We start from the raw sequence: 24,236 nt of genomic DNA, 5'->3' as shown, positions 1-24,236 counted from the left end.
GTACCGGATGAGCTTTCCCTGTCCGGTGGTAAATCCAGCATAGGTGCCGGACAACAAACATTACACTTAACGATGCTGCAGGTGCAGATGTGCACAGGTAAAACGCACTTTTGTTTTCAAAACTAGATTATTTACCAATATTGCAGAATATCTGCCGGCGAACCAGGTTAAAAAGGCCGATCCTGGAAGGGAAACATCAGTGGGCTGAGCTGCGCCGAAGTAAACAAAAAAGAATATCCGTAGTGGCTTCTCAAAAATCCTTTCGGTGAAGCATCATCTCAAGGTTGGTTGGCACTCGGTGTGGAGAAGTTCATTTCTTGGCCGGATTCTTCACGGAGGATTATCGGTGCCCAGTGCAGCAAGAAAACAACAGCAAAAAAACACGTCTCCTGACAATTTGCATTTTTGCACTTGCGACAGTAAAAAACTTTCAGAACATTCTCTAGACACAGCTGACAAGTCAGAACCTTTGACAGATTCACCACAGTTGATACATTTTCACCTCCTGGAATGTTCAGCCATGGTAGCCATGGTATTTTCAGTTTTCACCGCGGGTTTTGGGACATTCATAACCTACGCTGAATCTGGTGAGAAGGGAATTGTGGACTTTTTTAACTAAGGTCGATAAGCATATGCATTAGGGTGGGTACGGATTTTGAAAAGTTCTTAGATCAAGTTCTGGTGTAGTTCCCCTTATAGGGCATACACATAGGGACTCTCAGGCCAAATTTCAGCTCATTTGGTTGAAAACTGGCTTGTCTCAAACGAGTTTAAGTTTACATGGGATTTACTATGGGAAATTTTGAATTTTCGTTCATTCGCTCCTACAGGCCTGGAGCAAACATGTAGAAACTTCTAGGATGGCCAAAAATGAGCGGAATCGTCTGGAGAACAACTTTCCCTAAGAGACCAGGTCGATTCGTGCAACCCCCATCGAGCTCAACGACAATACATCCGGGGTTTTCGGAACCAACGGTTTTCCCCAGAAAAGCATCAAATTTTCCTTAGCATGCTATGAATGCTTGATGAACACCGCGACGCCACATGTCAAACAGCTACCACGTGGACTAGCAACGCCTATAAAAAATTACTTTTTATCACTTTTTGAACTATAGAATTATCATTTATGGTGATCCTGACACTTTTTAGCTGTAATCTAAACCTCCAAATAAAAAAAAACTGTTATGGTGCAAATTTTACAATCACGTGGTAGCTGTTTGACATGTGGCGTCGCGGTGTTCATCAAGCATTCATAGCATGCTAAGGACAATTTGATGCTTTTCTGGGGAAAACCGTTGGTTCCGAAAACCCCGGATGTATTGTCGTTGAGCTCGATGGGGGTTGCACGAATCGACCTGGTCTCTTAGGGAAAGTTGTTCTCCAGACGATTCCGCTCATTTTTGGCCATCCTAGAAGTTTCTACATGTTTTCCCCAGGCCTGTAGGAGCGGATGAACGAAAATTCAAAATTTCCCATAGTAAATCCCATGTAAACTTGAACTCGCTTGAGACAAGCCAGTTTTCAACCAAATGAGCTGAAATTTGGCCTGAGAGTCCCTATGGGTATGCCCTACAAGGGGAACCACACCAGAACTTGATCTGAGAACTTTCTCAAAATCCGTACCCACCCTAATATGCATATATATCCAGAGTTTTTTTTAAAAAAGGACCAATAAACTATTGTCTTTCATATGTTTATAGGACCTAATAAAAAAAAACTCTAGATATAAATATTGAGTGTATCCCCTGATGGGCCTTTTTTTAAAAAATAAAACTTCCAGATTTAAATATTCAAATATTATGTATTGTTAACACATTAGTAATTTGACATACTATTATCTGTTATATTCTTTTTATTAAAAATCTAAGGTTTTATTTGAAAAGATGGAAATTCCATAATATTTATTTTTAAACTCTGGAGATGGAAACAATGTTTTGTAGGAGCATTGCCTTTTATTTTTAATGAATTTTAAAATATTTATATTAAAAAAATAAATTTGCAGTATTTCATCTACTCAAGTCGTATTTCGGCCGTAGGCCAAATGATTCAAGGCATTGATTTAATTAAACAAATTATTTTCTTTTCATTGATTTACCTAAACAAATAATTTTCTGCTTAAAAAAAAGAATCATTGAATTTAATTCAAAAAAAATAATTTTCTATCAGTTTCAAATTCAAAATTTGTTAAAAGAATAAAAAATCCTTATTGTAATTTGTTTGTAATTTGTTTGTTTATTTGTAACGATAGCCTGTTAGTGTATACACTTTGCTTAAGGTCAAGGAAGTAACGGTAAAGGCAATTACAATGGATAGTTTGATAAATCAGACAAATTATAGCTTATTTTAACTATTTTTTATTTTGTTTTGAGATGCCAAAAAATGAAGGACGTGATGTTTGAACAACCCCTTTGCCATCTACCCACTGAGAAATGTAACGACCCGATGATAGAATAAAATCGGCTGACGAATGCCGATCGGGGCTTTGCATTTCTCAGTGGGTAGATGTGAAGCGATAGTGTTATCGCAGCTGAACGTTAGATAAATTCACCACTAAAATTGATGCCAGTCTACCACTTGACAATTCAATGACCACCACAAAGTAAACAAAAATAACATTAAGTGCGAAATGTGCGAATCGACGGTGGATCTCAATAATTATTAAGTGTCTACAGCTGGATGCGGCCAGGGAAGGTGATGTGTACACTCCGGAACATCCACGACGGTCAGCTGTGGCGACCTGAACGGTAGATTGCGTTGAATGTTGCAAGTTCAACCGTTTTCCGGCGATCGTGCTGGAGCACGGCACCAAGTTGCACACTGCCGCTGCCCAACACCTGTCCGCCAAGGTTTGACCTCTCTGTGTCAACCTGATCGTGGCCGATTTGAGAAAGACCGTAAGCTGTTGATGAAGGTAAAATTATTCTCAGATTTGATATTTCATTATAAGAAAATTTTGATAAAACTGTCTTCTTCCATGCAGTGACGGCGCAGGAGTTAGTGCTCAAGGTAACTAGAATGTGGCCAATCAGCTGAAGGGCATCGTCACAAGGAGATAAACTAGGTAAGCGGCTACCCACTGAAAAATGTAACGAGTATGGAAATCTGGATACCAACGGGGACGTCAAATTCGTCCTGAAGAATGCGATGGAACCTTCGCAAGCTTCCGTAACGGCCAGTGGCGACGCTGGATCGCGACAAGGGAACTGTCACGCTGCCTCCATGGCGCTGTCGGTCTCATTTCCTCAGGTGAGATGAATCGGTATCTGTCTGATTAGCGTCTGATTAATATTGTGTTTTGTTGCAGTTCCGGTTGACAGCTGCCTCCGTCTTGAACGGGGTGCTGAACCGGATTTCGGCAGTGTCGTGCTTCATGCCGATGACAAGTTGTTGTCCGTTTTGCCTTTTTAGATGGATGATCATATCGAAATGATGGGGCACGAGTCGATCATGATGGACATCTTCCCCGATCTTGCCCTGTGGCATGTGCATCTGAAGCGTGTCGCTGTACGGTTTCCGACACAAGACAATGAAGAAGATCGCAACATCAACGAGATTTGGATCTGACGATTACTGTTGTGTTTATATCATCTTGACAACAACAATATTTGTAAAACTGTAAGTATTGCAGTTTTTTATTACCATTATCAATTCCGCAGAGGTAAATTCACAGTTTGCATGTTCAATGAGCTGTTTTTCTTAATATTAACCGTCACATGGGGCGAATTGGGACAACAGTTTTAACCATGTTGGAGCACAATATTTTGATTTTCTGGTTGGTTTCGGATAGAACAGACTCAGACCAACAAAATGTGTACATCCATTTCCAAATTTAAAAGCTTTAAGTGCTCTAAAAACTGCTGTCCCTATTCAGACTGTAGTCCCGATTCGCCCCAGATTACTTTTATTTAACTCCGTTGAATTTAAAATCTGACACTACTTTTCAAGCGCTAAACCCAATGTAGTTTGGAATCATTTACTTTTGTCTTTTATGATCAAAAACAAGTACTTTTTGAACGAAATCAAGTGTTTGATTTGATCAGGAAGGACAGAAAAAAAGTTTTCAAACATCATTTGGCCATTAAAGCAGTTGAAATTTACGTTGGATTCAAAATTCAACGGAGTAAAAAAAATTTTAGGTTCGGTAAATTTACATCATTTTCATCGGAAATTTACATCTTTTCGAAGCGTTGATTGTTCGGCACGTTTACGTCGGAAGGCATGTAAATTTAAGTTGAAGATGATGTAAATTAGCATCATTAATGACGTGCACTTTTGGTACATCATAAATGATGTAAATTTACCCAAATTTTTTTTTCTGTGTAGTTGCAAACTGAGGAGCAGCCTGTAAAACGGATCTACACGACTTACAAGTGCTTCAAAATCGCTGCCTGAAAATTATTTCACGCAAGCCATTGCTGTTTCCTACAACCCAACTTTACTCGGATTGTACTGATTCGATCCTTCCGGTGAAAGCATTGTATGAACTACAAACTATGATGCTGCACCGCAAGATCTCAACGGACGCCAAGCAACATCACAACTTTGCACTGAGGAGAAGGGAGTCATCTCGCGCATCCCGACAACTAGGAGATTTCATCTTACCACGGCCGTACACGGAGTTTGGAAGGAAAAAACTCTCCTACCTCGGGGGGAAGTTGTACAATGCATTGACAACCGACTGCAAAAAAACGACAACCATCGCCGCCTTCAAACGGTTACTCACCATCAACATGAAGCAGAGAATCCACCTTTTTGTGTAGAAGTCAAAACTAATGTTCTGTTACATATCGTTTCATGCCACCACCGCCCACAACCCGCTGCCCACCGCCCGCCGACCACCGCCCACCACCCACCGCCCAACGCCCACCGCCCGCCGCCCACCGCCCAACGCCCAACGCCCACCGCCAACCGCCCACCGCCAACCGCCCACCGCCAACCGCCCAACGCCCACCACCCACCAGCAACCGCCCATCGCCAAACGCCGCTCATCTTAGTCAACAACTGCCACCACCGCTCGCCATCAATACCAAATCATAGAATGTAGTCAGAATATAAGAAATGCACTGCCTTAAAAGAGCTTAGGCTCACTGGCTAGTGCAACAGATTATTGTGGAAGATTAAAGATCAATTGAAAAGAAGGGAGCTCATCCCCAAACTTAAAAAGACAGCCGAGCCTAACTCCAGGTCAATCTTGGAGTAGGTGAATATTCCAGCAAAATGCTGAGAAGTGTGCAATTCGGTCTTTAATATATTAAAAAAAAACAAAAAATCCGAATCTAGCAGAAATAGTACAATTTCGAACCAATGTTTGTGTACGCTAGTACCATGTTGTAAAATAAATACCAGATAATTATATAAATTATTACAACATGTGTATAAGGGCGTTCAACCGATTTATTGCCGTGTTGAAGGATAGATCGTAACAATGACCTCATACTGAGCTGGCCTGGACCAACAGTGCGTAATCCTTAATAAAACTATTTAGATGAGTTTGGAATGACATGTTATACCTACAAACAGGTTTTTGAAATCGGCCACGGTCCCGGCTTTGCGGACCATCTCCAACCTCATCTCTTCCGGCAGGTTCAGCAGCAGCCCGAGGAGTCGTCCGTCGCCGGTGGGCTTTCCAGATTTTTTAAAACTCGTCCAATGTCCCGGATATGCGGACCGTAATCCTCCTCGCCTCTTCCGGCAGGTTCAGCTTTTCGAGGGGCCAAAGTGATGATCTTTAAATCGAATTCTGGATCTGCGAAAAGGGAACTGTCATCCGCCGATGACGAACAAAAACTCGAGCAGTCAAAAGAGCCAAAAATGTCCATCGCCGGATGGACGAAAAGCGGCACAAAGAAAACAAGTCGCAAAAGTTTGGCACCCAAGGCGGGGACGAGATGTCAGAGCAGGGCGATCAGCAAAATCATCATCAAGGGTAAATAATATTCCGAATCCCCCCTTGAACCTAGCTCGATCCAACAGCGGCATTCCGGAGCACGTTCGAAGTGGCCAGCTTCCGTGGGACGTCAGCGTCCACCTTGAGCACGATTTTTCCCTCTTTCACCTCCTAGACCAACGATGTAGAATTCTCCCGGTTCACTCCCTGGACACGGCACACTTAAGCAGGGTACGGTTCTACCGGGCACACACGGGTTACAAATACGCGGTCACGACAAGTACGGAAAAACTAAAAAAAACGTCTTTTGCGGACTCGAAAATTCCACGCGGACCACGCCGACGCGACGAGCACGAAGAATGAATGACTCTTCACTAATACTACTATGTGGGCTCTTCGAGGTTTTGGTGACTGTCAAACTTTCTAGCTCTCTAGTGCCAAAGGGTTGCGCAAGACGCAAGATGTTCTGCCGTCTGGGCCGTCTGGGTATTGTTGAGGAAAAAATAGGTACACGGAAAAAAATTGCAGATTTTTTAATCAACTTTTTTTTCACAAAAACTCAATTTCCCAAAATACGTATTTATTTATTTTCGAGATTTAGGGGACAAAAACCTGCAACTTTTGAGCCATAGAGAAACATGGTCAAAAAATCTGCCGCCGAGTTATGATTTTTTGAAAAAATAGTGATTTATGGAAAAAATCGAAATAGAACAAATTTGACGTATCTTTTTAATATAAAATTGAATTTGCAATCGAAAAGTAGGGGAAATATACCCATTTTAATCACTCTAAGCCGTTCTACCAATTCTAATCACTTTTGCCGTTTTCCACCTTTAATGAACATTTTCAAAGGTATCAACAATGGAGAGTTGCTTGCTCACTTTTATTTGAGCCATTTATTACTTTGGAACAGCCAAAATCACTTTATGAAAGCTGTAATTCATGATCGAAGTGCTGATAGGCTGATAATAGAAATAGGCTGAGAAAGGGTATAGTTCCCCTACTTTACAGATTTTTCGATAAAGGGCTGTGTTTTCAAGATGTAGCCGCCGAAAGTTTAATTTTAGCGAAATATTAGCAGTTTTTCGATTTTACGAAACAGTGACCATAAGTGACCATTTCTGAAAATGTTTTTTTTTTCAAAAAGTTCAGAAAATTTGCTATAAAATTGTCTAAGAGACATTGAAGATTGGACCTCTGATTGCTGAGATACAGCGGCTTAAAGAAAAAGAAACAGGAAAAATGAAGTTTTCTAAGTCTCACCCAAACAACCCACCATTTTCTAATGTCGATATCTCCGCAACTAGTGGTCCGATTTTCAATGTTAAAACATGAAACAAATTTTTTTTCGAAAAAAATATTTTGAAAAAAAATTAAATCAAGACTAGCATTTTAAATGGGCGTAATATTCAATGTTTAGCCCTTTCAAAATGATAGTCTTGATTTAAAAAATAAGAGATACCGACATTAGAAAATGGTGGGTTGTTTGGGTGAGACTAAGAAAACTTCATTTTTCCTGTTTCCTTTTTTTAAGCCGCTGTATCTCAGCAACCAGAGGTCCAATCTTCAATGTTTCTTAGACAATTTTATAGCAAATTTTCTGAACTTTTTGAAAACAAAAAATGTTAGAAATGGTCACTCATGGTTACTATTTTAAAAAATCGAAAAACTGCACATATTTCGCTAAAATTAAACTTTTGGTGGCTATATCTTGAAAACTTTTCGATTGCAAATTAAATTTTATATTTAAAAATTACGTCAAATTTGTTTTTGCATGAAATTTAGATTTTTTCCAAAAATCACTATTTTTTCAAAAATTCATGGCTCGACGGCAGATTTTTTGACCATGTTTCTCTATGGCTCAAAAGTTGCGGGTTTTTGTCCCCTAAAACATATTGAAAAAAATCTCGAAAATCAAAAAATACGTGAATTGAGTTTTTGTATAAAAAAAGTTGATTAAAAAATATGCATTTTTTCCGTGTACCTATTTCTCCCCAATAGTCCTCAACAATATTGCGCGTTTTCCCGAAAAAGACACGCGGCATACCAGCCTCGAAACGACGCGCCGCACTTTCGGCAAATGCGTGCTGTCAAATCCCGTATACGGTGTATTTTTTCGTGACCTCAAAAATAAAAAAATCGGTATGTCTGATATTTGGCACCGTGAAAGAAGGGCTCTTTCCCGACATTTTGCGGGGTATACTGAAATATTTCGTCGGGGGGTCCAGAGGAACTTTTTTTTTTGAAGATAATTTTTCGATTTTATGGGATATTTGTTCAAAAAAGACACAGAAAATCGGTGCATTCATGTTGATATCACTCAAACTTCTTATGAATAAGCCTTAAAGACTCTAACCAACTATATTTGACACATAGATCTAGGGTTTTTTTTCTCAAAATTTATTTTCCCTAAAAGAGCAAGCAGCTAGCAAAATCTAAACTTAGAAACATGTACCCTCCCTGTAAAGGCTTATGAATTGATCTCAGTTGAAAGGTTCTCCAAATCTCTGAATTGCAAATGTAACATCCTGGAGCAGAACTGTTAAATTCTAATAAAAACACAATTGAATTGAAAAAAAAACTGTATTTGACCAATATTTGACTTCCAATAATAAAAAAAATCGAACCAAATTTACCAGATTTCCAGCTTTCTTTGAAATTACCCCAAAATCCAAGTTGGAAACCCCGATACTACCGAAAGTAAATCTTTCCTTTGTACAATTTGTCATGAAATAACAGCAAAATATTGCCCGGATACAAATTTGAGCATTTAACAATGCAAAACATAGATTATTTATTTATTAAGTTATTTATTATCCAATAGGATCCGAAAATTATTTTTTCAATCCTCTGCCACATAACACCATTACATTTTTAAACATTTTAGAATCAATCATATTGTAAAAAACAGTTTTCTGAACAAGTTCCATAAAAAAGTATCAGTATTGGCTCAATATAAACAGAGATATGCCCAATTTCCTGAAATAAATAGATTCTTTCTCCAAAATTTTCTTAATTTAATTACGGTAGTGGGTCTCGTGGCGCAGGGGTAGCGGCTTCGGCTGCCGATCCCGATGATGCTATGAGACGCGGGTTCGATTCCCGCCTTATCCACTGAGCTTCTATCGGATGGTGAAGTAAAACGTCAGTCCCGGTTTCTCCTGTCTCGTCAGAGGCGCTGGAGCAGAAATCCCACGTTAGAGGAAGGCCATGCCCCGGGGGGCGTAGTGCCAATAGTTTCGTTTTTCGTTTTCAGTATCGGGGTTTCCAGCTAGGACTTTGGGGTAATTTCAAAGAAAGCTAGAAATCTGGTAAATTTGGTTCGATTTTTTTATTATTGGAGGTCAAATATTGGTCAAATATAGTTGGTTTGAGTCTCCAAGGCTTATTCATAAGAAGTTTGAGTGATATCAACATGAATGCACCGATTTTCTGTGTCTTTTTTGAACAAATACAGTCGTGCCTCGGTTTAGCACCGCATATGGGGGATGCAAAACCGAGGCGTGCATAACTGAAGCACAGAGCTTATGGGATTTTGGCTATATGGGAGACATTGGCTATAATCGTATGAAAAATCATCGTATTTTGAAAAAAATACTAAAAATTTCAGTTTTGCAATATGGGTATCAAACGATCAGGATTTTTTCATACATTTGGAATGTTATAACAACATATTTTGAAAACACTCAAAATTTTCACAAAACTACGAAAATACGTAGTTTTGTGAAATTTTTTAAGTATTTTCTAAAAATGTTGTTATTACATTCGAAATGTATGAAAAAATCCCGATCGTTTGATACCCATATTGTCAAAACGGAAATTTTGAGTAGTTTTTTTTTTCGAAAATACGTAGTTTTGTGAAAATTTTGAGTATTTTCTAAAAATGTTGTTATTACATTCGAAATGTATGAAAAAATTCCGATCGTTTGATACCCATATTGTAAAAACTGAAATATTGAGTATTTTTTTTTTCGAAAATACGTAGGGGACCATCCATAAACCACGTGGACACTTTTTTAGCAATCTCTAACCCTTCGTGGACAATTGTCCATACAAAAAAAATCTTTTTTGTATGGAGCGTGGACAATCGCCATACCCCCCCCCCCCCCTCAAGTGTCCACGTGGTTTATGGATGGTCCCTAGTTTTGAGAAAATTTTGAGTGCTTCAAAAAAATAATTTTACATTTGAAATGTATGAAAAAAATCCAAGCAATTGATACCCATATTGCAATAACAATAATTTTGAGTATTTTTTCGAGAAACATTGCATTTTCAAAATACAGGAAAAATACGTATTTTTGTGAAAATTTTCATGAAATTATAATTCTAATGGATAGCTGACATCATCCCGATTCCAAAACACTATATTTTTTCGATGTTCGCATGATTTTTCATACGATTATAGCCAATGTCTCCCATATAGCCAAAATCCCATAAGCTCTGTGCTTCAGTTATGCACTGGACCGTGCTTAACCGAGGCAACTGAACGAATCAAAACCGGGGCAGTGCAAAACCGAGGCGTGCAAAACCGGGGCATGACTGTATCCCATAAAATCGAAAAATTATCTTCAAAAAAAAAAGTTCCTCTGGACCCCCCGACGAAATATTTCAGTATACCCCGCAAAATGTCGGGAAAGAGCCCTTCTTTCAAGGTGCCAAATATCAGACATACCGAATTTTTTATTTTTGAGGTCACGAAAAAATACACCGTGGCACCGTTCAAATTCTCCAACGCAACTGTCAAACAACGCGAAACTGCCCGGACCGAAAAACACACACAATCGGGGGGACAACAAAGACGTAAACGGCAACGAAAATCCTGCGTGATGACCGCGACGCGCACCGTTCAAATTCTCCAACGTAACTCCACCTATACCTTTCTTTAGTAAGAAAGGCAAAACGATTATATCCGGCTATAAGGAGCCCTTGCGGGTGGGGTATGAAGGAATGGTAATAAAATGAATAGATAAAAAGGATTAAAATCTGGAGAAGGTGATAAAAAATAAATATAAAAATAAGGATTACAAAGAATTGTTGAGCAAATTTTATTTATGTTTCCGTTGACCATGTTATAAAAATGAACATATTTACGTACTTCTTCGAGATGGACACCTAAAACCCTTATCCCTTATGCCCCCAATCACAAGAAAAAAATAATAAAAAAAACTAATGTTGATGGCTTCCGCTTTCCATTTTTGCTTTTTTCTTCGCTTGGTCAACTGCGGCGGATGCAAGATAGTTTGATCCTTCCAAATGCAATGTGCTTTGTCGATGTGATTTGCGTACTAAACAGATAACAGCTATCAAAAATAAGCATCCACCGAGTGAGAACAAGGCAATTGTGAGCACGTATTTTGCTTTTGGTGGCACAGTAGTGGCTAGTTTCATCAGGTCTAATATTTCGTCAGGGAGAGAATCGACGCCTTCTTCAAACCACAAGATTGGGAACACGATGTCGGGAAAATTGGCGACCTGTTGGTAATAATACATGTTTATTATTAATAAATCAAAACACGGTGTGAACAGGGAGAAGGGAATAATACTAATACTAATAATAATAATAATAATAATAATAATAATAATAATAATAATAATAATAATACTCTTTGGTGTGAACATTGTAAATTGACAGTTGTAAATCATTCCTTTGTGGACCATCATTCAGTGAGGTACTCCTGGATTTTAACTCCTGAAAAGTGCTTAAAAAGTGCAAAAATGCCTCAGGGCAAGAAAAAGAGGCGGTCCTCACCAGCAGGATCGGCAGATTTGAAGAAGCTAAAGAATGCCGAAGCGCTACCTGCAAAGCCAGGCAGTTTGAGCAAGGACGCTCAAAAATTGTCTGGAAACCAGTTCGCTACCCTCCCTGTGGACGTGAGCGAGAAGGAAGAATTTGAACGACGGGAAAAGTTGCCACCCATTTTTGTGAAAACATCGTCATCGGATTCGGTGCGAAAGTGGCTTACCGGGTTTATCAAATCTGGTGCTTTACGAGCTTCCATTCGCTTGTGTGCTGATGGACTCAAAATTCTGCTATCTACCAGAAAGGATTACAACTACGTTCGGAATTTCCTGAACAACACAAAGATTGAATACTACAGCCATGAAGATCCAGGTAAACGCCCCATGAAACAGGTCCTCCGTGGCCTGTACGACATGGATGTGAATGTGCTGAAAGAAGAGCTCAAAACTCTTGAGTTGAACGTGATCGAAGTCTTCAAGATGACGAGACACAACAAGGACATCAAGTATCGTGATCAACTGTACCTGGTTCATCTCGAGAGAGGATCGACAACGCCGTCTGAGCTGAAAGCAGTTCGGACAATTTTAAACATGATCGTGACTTGGGAACGTTATCGTCCAGTGCACCGTGACGTGACGCAATGTTCGAACTGCTTGCAGTTTGGACATGGTGGAAGGAACTGTTTCATCAAGAGTCGTTGTGCAACCTGCGGAGGTGAGCACAAAACACAAGCTTGCGAAACAATCAACGAGAACATCGAAGCGAAATGCTTCAATTGCGGCGGCGACCATTCTACCAAGAATCGAAGCTGCCCAAAACGTGCTGAGTTTGTAAAAATTCGGCAGCAAGCGACAACGAGGTACCAACCAAATCGTCGCAAAACACCACCAGCATACACGGACGTGGATTTTCCTGCTTTGGCGTCACCAGGAGCAGGATCTGTTCGAGTGGTTCCAAATCTGCAGCCATTGCCGTTGAATCAGCGGCAAAGAGTTGCAGAGCATACAACACCTCCAGGCTTCAGTCAGCAACCGAGGGAAAACCAACCAACATCAACGGGTGAAGGCAGTAGTGACCTGTTTTCACCACAAGAACTTTTGAACATTTTCATCGAGATGACAACAACACTGCGTGGTTGCAAAACTCGCCAGGAACAAGTAAGAACTCTTGGAGCATTCATCTTAAAATACAGTTCGTAGTTTACTCGTTCTAGTGATTTTTAATAATTTAATGAATTTATTTTTTTAGTTTTAAGTTAGGATTAGTTGTTAAAGTGATTTTTTTCCCAAATGTATTCTATTCAATGCAATAATGTAAAACAATTTGAAGCAAATAAATAAATGTGATCAGTTAATAATAAAACGAAAAATACAACAAAGATGAAGAGCATTAGGCCATACCACTTAACATGTAAAAGAAATGTAATTATTATATGAATGTTCAATAAAGACATATTTAATTTCAAAAAATGACAGTTGTAAACAAACTTTGGTTCTTTCCAGGAGAAGATTTTTTTTTTATAAAATAATGACTTTAAGCGCTGGTGCCTTGAAACTCAAGCTTTGTAATGCTTTCATGAATTGTTTGATTTTTTTGTTGTTGCGAAATTATCAGTTAAATTCAGGTGTTACACGATTGCGGAAGATAAAATCGCCTTGAAACTCAGTAGGTATTTTGTTCAAAAAGAAATATTAAATGTTTGTATCCACTTATAAACAGGAATTCTAGACATTGTCTCAAGAATAAACTGTTAATTTATAAACAAATTTTCAGACCTGCCATGCTTTATGCTGTGCTGATCTGGACAAGCTGTAGCTTTACCAATATGAAAAAACTTCAGAGGATTCATTAGTGTGGTGCCTGTGGGGACGCGCAGTTTTGTTTTTTCGTGATATTTTTCGTCTCTTTTGTGTCGCTGTTCGAGTGCATGAGGTGATTGGTCATTATAATTAAATAATGGCATCAAAATGTTGACAAGGATCCGACTGCTTCAGTGAGTACGGTAGGCTACAGTGCATTGTTGTAACAACTAAGTTGAACTTATTGGGATGATCTGGGACATCCAAGGACTCCCTGGAGTTAAGATCTGTGGGTCTACCACCGTATCAAGCAAGCGGTCGACGGATTTTGACCCCGGAACATATCCGCATAGCTTCAGTGAGTATGGTAGACTACTTTGCTGATGTGTAGGGATGTCCTGGGTCATCCGAGGACTCCCTGGAGGTAAGATCTGTGGGTCTACCACCGTAACAAGCAAGAGGGCGACGGATTTTGACCCCGGAATATACCCGCATAGCTTCAGTGAGTATGGTAGACTACTTTGCTGATCTGTTGGGCTGTCTTGGGTCATCCAAGGACTCCCTGGAGTTAAGATCTGTGGGTCTACCACCGTAACAAGCAAGAGATCGACTTATTTTGACTCCGGGACATACCCGCATAGCTTCAGTGAGTATGGTAGACTACTTTGCTGATGTTCTAAGATGTTCTAGGTCGTCCAAGGACTCCCTGATGTTAAGATCTGAGGGTCTACCGCCGTAACAAGCAAGAGGTCGATGGTTTTTGACCTCGGGACATACTCGCATAGCTTCAGTGAGTATGGTAGACTACTTTGCTGATGTGTTGGGATGTCCTGGGTCATCCAAGGACTCCCTGGAGTTAAGATCTGTGGGACTACCGCCGGCAAAGTAGTTTACCATACTCACTGAATCTATGCGGATATGTTCCGGGGTCAAAATCCGTCGACCTCTTGCTTGTTACGGCGGTAGACCCACAGATCTTAACTCTAGGGAGTACTTGGATGTCCCAGATCATCCCAATAAGTTGTTAAAACAATGCACTGCAGCCTACCGCACTCACTGAAGCAGTCTGGGTAGGATCCGTTGTCATAATTTTGAAGTTTCAACTTGTTTCTTCGGTTAGCCTGCTGCACAAAATTTCCGGAAGTTTCGGATGGACTAGAACATCCCAGGTGTTCCAAAACCATGCTAAAATGTATTAATAACATAACTAAACCACAATTGATACAATTGATACATGATGAAAATTCTCCGACAAATTATGAAATCCCAAAGATTCTTAATATAAGTCATATTCTCAATTTAAGTCATGGACATTCTCATTTTAAGTTTTTTTTTCTGTTTGAGTATTAAGACACGGAATCCTGATTACAAGGACTATTGTATTGTGTTACCCATTTTTACTGTTATTAAGCATTTCCAGATCTATAACACAATTCCTATTGAGAGGAAAAGTGCTGTTCCATCCAGTTGCTGTAAACTCCATTCCTTGTGCCTTGTGCGCTATGTATCGCTAGAACCGCGGTGACAATTTTTTCGTGTCATTTTTCAAGCTCTTCCCAGTAGCTATTATTAGCCGCGCGGGGTCTTGTAAAGACAATTGTCTTTTTGCGGCGCTACTCTTGCGGTGTTCCTTTTGCTCTGATCTGGACAATGCGACTGGACTGCAGTGCAATACCGATCGGCTGGGCAATATTTACATGCGAAGACACGAGGAAAGTATTTTGGGAAGAGGCGCAAGGGAATATCCCAAGATTGATCACATGCTAGAAGAGCACGTGAAGCAACCGTTTTATACTCATACGGTTGCTGCTACCTCTGAACTTAAACCTAAGGCTGCCACCCTGAGAAGAACCCATGACTTTCCGCTTATGAGGCGAAACCCGTAACCATTCGGCCACAGAAGGTTGGCTGGGTGTTAGACTTAGAAAATGAAATAACATTTATTTTCTTATCATGAAAGGAGAAAAAAGATAATTTAGAATGATTCTGAGAGATAGCATAATTTGGAATTATTTTGAAAATTTCTGTTTGTTAAGGATGAAATGAGAAAAAAAGTTAAAAAGAATATTTGATAAACGTTGGTTTTAAGATTTATTCGCTATAAGGATATATTAAAAAAAAAGAATGTTGAAGTTTGAAGAAAAAAATGTAATAGACGTTTATTTCGAGATATACAACCTGGTGTCTAAAGGCTGATACGCAGATGGGAAGGAACGCAAAACTCCATACAAAAAAACGCCCAAGAAACAGTCAAGGAAAGGGTCACGAAAAGATTTTTCTTAAGCGGTACGCAGCTGAAAAGTAACAGAAACGGAAAGATTGCGTTTGACGTTTCTTCGCGCGGTGCTTGTTTGTAATATGTTTTGATGAAAAAATCAAAGAATTGTAATTTTCCTTTTTGAATGCGACTGATAATTACAAACGTTTTAATAATTTTGTATTGGATATAATATTGCGGTATTTAAAATTCCCGCCGAATCTCAAAAAGCAGAATATTGAAACTAAAAGGACAGATTTAGTTTTTTGGTCGAAATGGAGTAAAAAAAGAAGTTGTCTTTATAGGTGTCGGCCATCGTGTCACCAACTATTTATTGCTAGTACCTCTGGATTATGAGTCCCCTGCATTGTCCGATTTATCCACACTCGCGGGACCAAAATGAAGTAAATCAGAGTGAAATTAAACTTGACAAAAATCATAATCATATCTATGTTCTTTCTGAAAATATAATAATAATCTGAAATTTTTAAATCCAACCAAACAACAAATTCAAAAATATGAAAAAAACAAACATTTCAGAAATTTCAAATAACTTTTTTTTTAAATAATAAAGCAAATTTTAACAAAAATCTGAAATTTGGAAAATCAGAATTAAAAATATGCAGAATTGAATAATAATTTTAAAATTAAAGTTTTTATAAATTCAATAGATCAAAAATGTTAAAATTCGAAACGTATGTACAAGAAAAATATATATAGAAATTCGTAAATACAAATTTACGAAAACCTCGAAATTATAACAATCAAAAACTCTATTTCTTCCAAAATTAAAAAAAAACTAGAATGAAAATTTAAGAATAAAGAAATTAAAAAAAATTAAGAATTAAGAAATTTGAAAAAAATTAAGAACTTAAGAATTTAAGAATTTAAGAATTTAAGAATTTAAGAATTTAAGAACATAAGAACTTAAGAATTTAAGAATTTAAGAATTTAAGAATTTAAGAATTTAAGAATTTAAGAATTTAAGAATTTAGGAATTTAAGAATTTAAGAATTTAAGAATTTAAGAATTTAAGAATTTAAGAATTTAAGAATTTAAGAATTTAAGAATTTAAGAATTTAAGAATTTAAGAATTTAAGAATTTAAGAATTTAAGAATTTAAGAATTTAAGAATTTAAGAATTTAAGAATTTAAGAATTTAAGAATTTAAGAATTTAAGAATTTAAGAATTTAAGAATTTAAGAATTTAAGAATTTAAGAATTTAAGAATTTAAGAATTTAAGAATTTAAGAATTTAAGAATTTAAGAATTTAAGAATTTAAGAATTTAAGAATTTAAGAATTTAAGAATTTAAGAATTTAAGAATTTAAGAATTTAAGAATTTAAGAATTTAAGAATTTAAGAATTTAAGAATTTAAGAATTTAAGAATTTAAGAATTTAAGAATTTAAGAATTTAAGAATTTAAGAATTTAAGAATTTAAGAATTTAAGAATTTAAGAATTTAAGAATTTAAGAATTTAAGAATTTAAGAATTTAAGAATTTAAGAATTTAAGAATTTAAGAATTTAAGAATTTAAGAATTTAAGAATTTAAGAATTTAAGAATTTAAGAATTTAAGAATTTAAGAATTTAAGAATTTAAGAATTTAAGAATTTAAGAATTTAAGAATTTAAGAATTTAAGAATTTAAGAATTTAAGAATTTAAGAATTTAAGAATTTAAGAATTTAAGAATTTAAGAATTTAAGAATTTAAGAATTTAAGAATTTAAGAATTTAAGAATTTAAGAATTTAAGAATTTAAGAATTTAAGAATTTAAGAATTTAAGAATTTAAGAATTTAAGAATTTAAGAATTTAAGAATTTAAGAATTTAAGAATTTAAGAATTTAAGAATTTAAGAATTTAAGAATTTAAGAATTTAAGAATTTAAGAATTTAAGAATTTAAGAATTTAAGAATTTAAGAATTTAAGAATTTAAGAATTTAAGAATTTAAGAATTTAAGAATTTAAGAATTTAAGAATTTAAGAATTTAAGAATTTAAGAATTTAAGAATTTAAGAATTTAAGAATTTAAGAATTTAAGAATTTAAGAATTTAAGAATTTAAGAATTTAAGAATTTAAGAATTTAAGAATTTAAGAATTTAAGAATTTAAGAATTTAAGAATTTAAGAATTTAAGAATTTAAGAATTTAAGAATTTAAGAATTTAAGAATTTAAGAATTTAAGAATTTAAGAATTTAAGAATTTAAGAATTTAAGAATTTAAGAATTTAAGAATTTAAGAATTTAAGAATTTAAGAATTTAAGAATTTAAGAATTTAAGAATTTAAGAATTTAAGAATTTAAGAATTTAAGAATTTAAGAATTTAAGAATTTAAGAATTTAAGAATTTAAGAATTTAAGAATTTAAGAATTTAAGAATTTAAGAATTTAAGAATTTAAGAATTTAAGAATTTAAGAATTTAAGAATTTAAGAATTTAAGAATTTAAGAATTTAAGAATTTAAGAATTTAAGAATTTAAGAATTTAAGAATTTAAGAATTTAAGAATTTAAGAATTTAAGAATTTAAGAATTTAAGAATTTAAGAATTTAAGAATTTAAGAATTTAAGAATTTAAGAATTTAAGAATTTAAGAATTTAAGAATTTAAGAATTTAAGAATTTAAGAATTTAAGAATTTAAGAATTTAAGAATTTAAGAATTTAAGAATTTAAGAATTTAAGAATTTAAGAATTTAAGAATTTAAGAATTTAAGAATTTAAGAATTTAAGAATTTAAGAATTTAAGAATTTAAGAATTTAAGAATTTAAGAATTTAAGAATTTAAGAATTTAAGAATTTAAGAATTTAAGAATTTAAGAATTTAAGAATTTAAGAATTTAAGAATTTAAGAATTTAAGAATTTAAGAATTTAAGAATTTAAGAATTTAAGAATTTAAGAATTTAAGAATTTAAGAATTTAAGAATTTAAGAATTTAAGAATTTAAGAATTTAAGAATTTAAGAATTTAAGAATTTAAGAATTTAAGAATTTAAGAATTTAAGAATTTAAGAATTTAAGAATTTAAGAATTTAAGAATTTAAGAATTTAAGAATTTAAGAATTTAAGAATTTAAGAATTTAAGAATTTAAGAATTTAAGAATTTAAGAATTTAAGAATTTAAGAATTTAAGAATTTAAGAATTTAAGAATTTAAGAATTTAAGAATTTAAGAATTTAAGAATTTAAGAATTTAAGAATTTAAGAATTTAAGAATTTAAGAATTTAAGAATTTAAGAATTTAAGAATTTAAGAATTTAAGAATTTAAGAATTTAAGAATTTAAGAATTTAAGAATTTAAGAATTTAAGAATTTAAGAATTTAAGAATTTAAGAATTTAAGAATTTAAGAATTTAAGAATTTAAGAATTTAAGAATTTAAGAATTTAAGAATTTAAGAATTTAAGAATTTAAGAATTTAAGAATTTAAGAATTTAAGAATTTAAGAATTTAAGAATTTAAGAATTTAAGAATTTAAGAATTTAAGAATTTAAGAATTTAAGAATTTAAGAATTTAAGAATTTAAGAATTTAAGAATTTAAGAATTTAAGAATTTAAGAATTTAAGAATTTAAGAATTTAAGAATTTAAGAATTTAAGAATTTAAGAATTTAAGAATTTAAGAATTTAAGAATTTAAGAATTTAAGAATTTAAGAATTTAAGAATTTAAGAATTTAAGAATTTAAGAATTTAAGAATTTAAGAATTTAAGAATTTAAGAATTTAAGAATTTAAGAATTTAAGAATTTAAGAATTTAAGAATTTAAGAATTTAAGAATTTAAGAATTTAAGAATTTAAGAATTTAAGAATTTAAGAATTTAAGAATTTAAGAATTTAAGAATTTAAGAATTTAAGAATTTAAGAATTTAAGAATTTAAGAATTTAAGAATTTAAGAATTTAAGAATTTAAGAATTTAAGAATTTAAGAATTTAAGAATTTAAGAATTTAAGAATTTAAGAATTTAAGAATTTAAGAATTTAAGAATTTAAGAATTTAAGAATTTAAGAATTTAAGAATTTAAGAATTTAAGAATTTAAGAATTTAAGAATTTAAGAATTTAAGAATTTAAGAATTTAAGAATTTAAGAATTTAAGAATTTAAGAATTTAAGAATTTAAGAATTTAAGAATTTAAGAATTTAAGAATTTAAGAATTTAAGAATTTAAGAATTTAAGAATTTAAGAATTTAAGAATTTAAGAATTTAAGAATTTAAGAATTTAAGAATTTAAGAATTTAAGAATTTAAGAATTTAAGAATTTAAGAATTTAAGAATTTAAGAATTTAAGAATTTAAGAATTTAAGAATTTAAGAATTTAAGAATTTAAGAATTTAAGAATTTAAGAATTTAAGAATTTAAGAATTTAAGAATTTAAGAATTTAAGAATTTAAGAATTTAAGAATTTAAGAATTTAAGAATTTAAGAATTTAAGAATTTAAGAATTTAAGAATTTAAGAATTTAAGAATTTAAGATTTAAGAATTTAAGAATTTAAGAATTTAAGAATTTAAGAATTTAAGAATTTAAGAATTTAAGAATTTAAGAATTTAAGAATTTAAGAATTTAAGAATTTAAGAATTTAAGAATTTAAGAATTTAAGAATTTAAGAATTTAAGAATTTAAGAATTTAAGAATTTAAGAATTTAAGAATTTAAGAATTTAAGAATTTAAGAATTTAAGAATTTAAGAATTTAAGAATTTAAGAATTTAAGAATTTAAGAATTTAAGAATTTAAGAATTTAAGAATTTAAGAATTTAAGAATTTAAGAATTTAAGAATTTAAGAATTTAAGAATTTAAGAATTTAAGAATTTAAGAATTTAAGAATTTAAGAATTTAAGAATTTAAGAATTTAAGAATTTAAGAATTTAAGAATTTAAGAATTTAAGAATTTAAGAATTTAAGAATTTAAGAATTTAAGAATTTAAGAATTTAAGAATTTAAGAATTTAAGAATTTAAGAATTTAAGAATTTAAGAATTTAAGAATTTAAGAATTTAAGAATTTAAGAATTTAAGAATTTAAGAATTTAAGAATTTAAGAATTTAAGAATTTAAGAATTTAAGAATTTAAGAATTTAAGAATTTAAGAATTTAAGAATTTAAGAATTTAAGAATTTAAGAATTTAAGAATTTAAGAATTTAAGAATTTAAGAATTTAAGAATTTAAGAATTTAAGAATTTAAGAATTTAAGAATTTAAGAATTTAAGAATTTAAGAATTTAAGAATTTAAGAATTTAAGAATTTAAGAATTTAAGAATTTAAGAATTTAAGAATTTAAGAATTTAAGAATTTAAGAATTTAAGAATTTAAGAATTTAAGAATTTAAGAATTTAAGAATTTAAGAATTTAAGAATTTAAGAATTTAAGAATTTAAGAATTTAAGAATTTAAGAATTTAAGAATTTAAGAATTTAAGAATTTAAGAATTTAAGAATTTAAGAATTTAAGAATTTAAGAATTTAAGAATTTAAGAATTTAAGAATTTAAGAATTTAAGAATTTAAGAATTTAAGAATTTAAGAATTTAAGAATTTAAGAATTTAAGAATTTAAGAATTTAAGAATTTAAGAATTTAAGAATTTAAGAATTTAAGAATTTAAGAATTTAAGAATTTAAGAATTTAAGAATTTAAGAATTTAAGAATTTAAGAATTTAAGAATTTAAGAATTTAAGAATTTAAGAATTTAAGAATTTAAGAATTTAAGAATTTAAGAATTTAAGAATTTAAGAATTTAAGAATTTAAGAATTTAAGAATTTAAGAATTTAAGAATTTAAGAATTTAAGAATTTAAGAATTTAAGAATTTAAGAATTTAAGAATTTAAGAATTTAAGAATTTAAGAATTTAAGAATTTAAGAATTTAAGAATTTAAGAATTTAAGAATTTAAGAATTTAAGAATTTAAGAATTTAAGAATTTAAGAATTTAAGAATTTAAGAATTTAAGAATTTAAGAATTTAAGAATTTAAGAATTTAAGAATTTAAGAATTTAAGAATTTAAGAATTTAAGAATTTAAGAATTTAAGAATTTAAGAATTTAAGAATTTAAGAATTTAAGAATTTAAGAATTTAAGAATTTAAGAATTTAAGAATTTAAGAATTTAAGAATTTAAGAATTTAAGAATTTAAGAATTTAAGAATTTAAGAATTTAAGAATTTAAGAATTTAAGAATTTAAGAATTTAAGAATTTAAGAATTTAAGAATTTAAGAATTTAAGAATTTAAGAATTTAAGAATTTAAGAATTTAAGAATTTAAGAATTTAAGAATTTAAGAATTTAAGAATTTAAGAATTTAAGAATTTAAGAATTTAAGAATTTAAGAATTTAAGAATTTAAGAATTTAAGAATTTAAGAATTTAAGAATTTAAGAATTTAAGAATTTAAGAATTTAAGAATTTAAGAATTTAAGAATTTAAGAATTTAAGAATTTAAGAATTTAAGAATTTAAGAATTTAAGAATTTAAGAATTTAAGAATTTAAGAATTTAAGAATTTAAGAATTTAAGAATTTAAGAATTTAAGAATTTAAGAATTTAAGAATTTAAGAATTTAAGAATTTAAGAATTTAAGAATTTAAGAATTTAAGAATTTAAGAATTTAAGAATTTAAGAATTTAAGAATTTAAGAATTTAAGAATTTAAGAATTTAAGAATTTAAGAATTTAAGAATTTAAGAATTTAAGAATTTAAGAATTTAAGAATTTAAGAATTTAAGAATTTAAGAATTTAAGAATTTAAGAATTTAAGAATTTAAGAATTTAAGAATTTAAGAATTTAAGAATTTAAGAATTTAAGAATTTAAGAATTTAAGAATTTAAGAATTTAAGAATTTAAGAATTTAAGAATTTAAGAATTTAAGAATTTAAGAATTTAAGAATTTAAGAATTTAAGAATTTAAGAATTTAAGAATTTAAGAATTTAAGAATTTAAGAATTTAAGAATTTAAGAATTTAAGAATTTAAGAATTTAAGAATTTAAGAATTTAAGAATTTAAGAATTTAAGAATTTAAGAATTTAAGAATTTAAGAATTTAAGAATTTAAGAATTTAAGAATTTAAGAATTTAAGAATTTAAGAATTTAAGAATTTAAGAATTTAAGAATTTAAGAATTTAAGAATTTAAGAATTTAAGAATTTAAGAATTTAAGAATTTAAGAATTTAAGAATTTAAGAATTTAAGAATTTAAGAATTTAAGAATTTAAGAATTTAAGAATTTAAGAATTTAAGAATTTAAGAATTTAAGAATTTAAGAATTTAAGAATTTAAGAATTTAAGAATTTAAGAATTTAAGAATTTAAGAATTTAAGAATTTAAGAATTTAAGAATTTAAGAATTTAAGAATTTAAGAATTTAAGAATTTAAGAATTTAAGAATTTAAGAATTTAAGAATTTAAGAATTTAAGAATTTAAGAATTTAAGAATTTAAGAATTTAAGAATTTAAGAATTTAAGAATTTAAGAATTTAAGAATTTAAGAATTTAAGAATTTAAGAATTTAAGAATTTAAGAATTTAAGAATTTAAGAATTTAAGAATTTAAGAATTTAAGAATTTAAGAATTTAAGAATTTAAGAATTTAAGAATTTAAGAATTTAAGAATTTAAGAATTTAAGAATTTAAGAATTTAAGAATTTAAGAATTTAAGAATTTAAGAATTTAAGAATTTAAGAATTTAAGAATTTAAGAATTTAAGAATTTAAGAATTTAAGAATTTAAGAATTTAAGAATTTAAGAATTTAAGAATTTAAGAATTTAAGAATTTAAGAATTTAAGAATTTAAGAATTTAAGAATTTAAGAATTTAAGAATTTAAGAATTTAAGAATTTAAGAATTTAAGAATTTAAGAATTTAAGAATTTAAGAATTTAAGAATTTAAGAATTTAAGAATTTAAGAATTTAAGAATTTAAGAATTTAAGAATTTAAGAATTTAAGAATTTAAGAATTTAAGAATTTAAGAATTTAAGAATTTAAGAATTTAAGAATTTAAGAATTTAAGAATTTAAGAATTTAAGAATTTAAGAATTTAAGAATTTAAGAATTTAAGAATTTAAGAATTTAAGAATTTAAGAATTTAAGAATTTAAGAATTTAAGAATTTAAGAATTTAAGAATTTAAGAATTTAAGAATTTAAGAATTTAAGAATTTAAGAATTTAAGAATTTAAGAATTTAAGAATTTAAGAATTTAAGAATTTAAGAATTTAAGAATTTAAGAATTTAAGAATTTAAGAATTTAAGAATTTAAGAATTTAAGAATTTAAGAATTTAAGAATTTAAGAATTTAAGAATTTAAGAATTTAAGAATTTAAGAATTTAAGAATTTAAGAATTTAAGAATTTAAGAATTTAAGAATTTAAGAATTTAAGAATTTAAGAATTTAAGAATTTAAGAATTTAAGAATTTAAGAATTTAAGAATTTAAGAATTTAAGAATTTAAGAATTTAAGAATTTAAGAATTTAAGAATTTAAGAATTTAAGAATTTAAGAATTTAAGAATTTAAGAATTTAAGAATTCAAGAATTTAAGAATTTATGAATTCCAGAAAAAAATTAAACATTTGTACC

At 30.5% G+C, this 24,236-nt stretch overlaps 1 protein-coding gene and 1 long non-coding RNA gene across 6 annotated transcripts in view; one reads left to right on the top strand and one right to left on the bottom strand.

The window, feature by feature from the left end:
• The first annotated feature begins 1,180 nt into the window (after positions 1-1,180).
• LOC120424210 (uncharacterized) lies at positions 1,181-7,553 on the top strand. Of its 2 annotated transcripts, none has more exons than XR_005606343.2 (3): positions 1,181-2,911; positions 2,981-3,615; positions 4,324-7,552. It is a non-coding gene; the product is annotated as an uncharacterized LOC120424210 (long non-coding RNA). The 2 variants fall into 2 exon arrangements; XR_005606342.2 differs by having other exon boundaries at positions 1,476-2,911; positions 2,981-3,246; positions 3,305-7,553.
• Positions 7,554-10,908: 3,355 nt separating this feature from the next.
• Positions 10,909-24,236, bottom strand: part of LOC120424220 (scavenger receptor class B member 1) — a 130,258-nt gene continuing 116,930 nt past the window's right edge. For all 4 annotated transcript variants that reach the window (XM_039588277.2, XM_039588274.2, XM_039588275.2 and 1 more), the window contains one exon: positions 10,909-11,359. In XM_039588277.2, the coding sequence (XP_039444211.1) occupies positions 11,054-11,359 (306 nt within the window). In that variant the 3' untranslated portion in view covers positions 10,909-11,053. The remainder of the gene's footprint in view (positions 11,360-24,236) is intronic.

Source organism: Culex pipiens, unplaced genomic scaffold (genome assembly GCF_016801865.2).
Source record: "Culex pipiens pallens isolate TS unplaced genomic scaffold, TS_CPP_V2 Cpp_Un0003, whole genome shotgun sequence".
Taxonomy (NCBI): Eukaryota; Metazoa; Arthropoda; class Insecta; order Diptera; family Culicidae; genus Culex; species Culex pipiens.
Note: the sequence above shows the minus strand (reverse complement) of the source record. Positions and strands in the feature narration are given on the sequence as shown.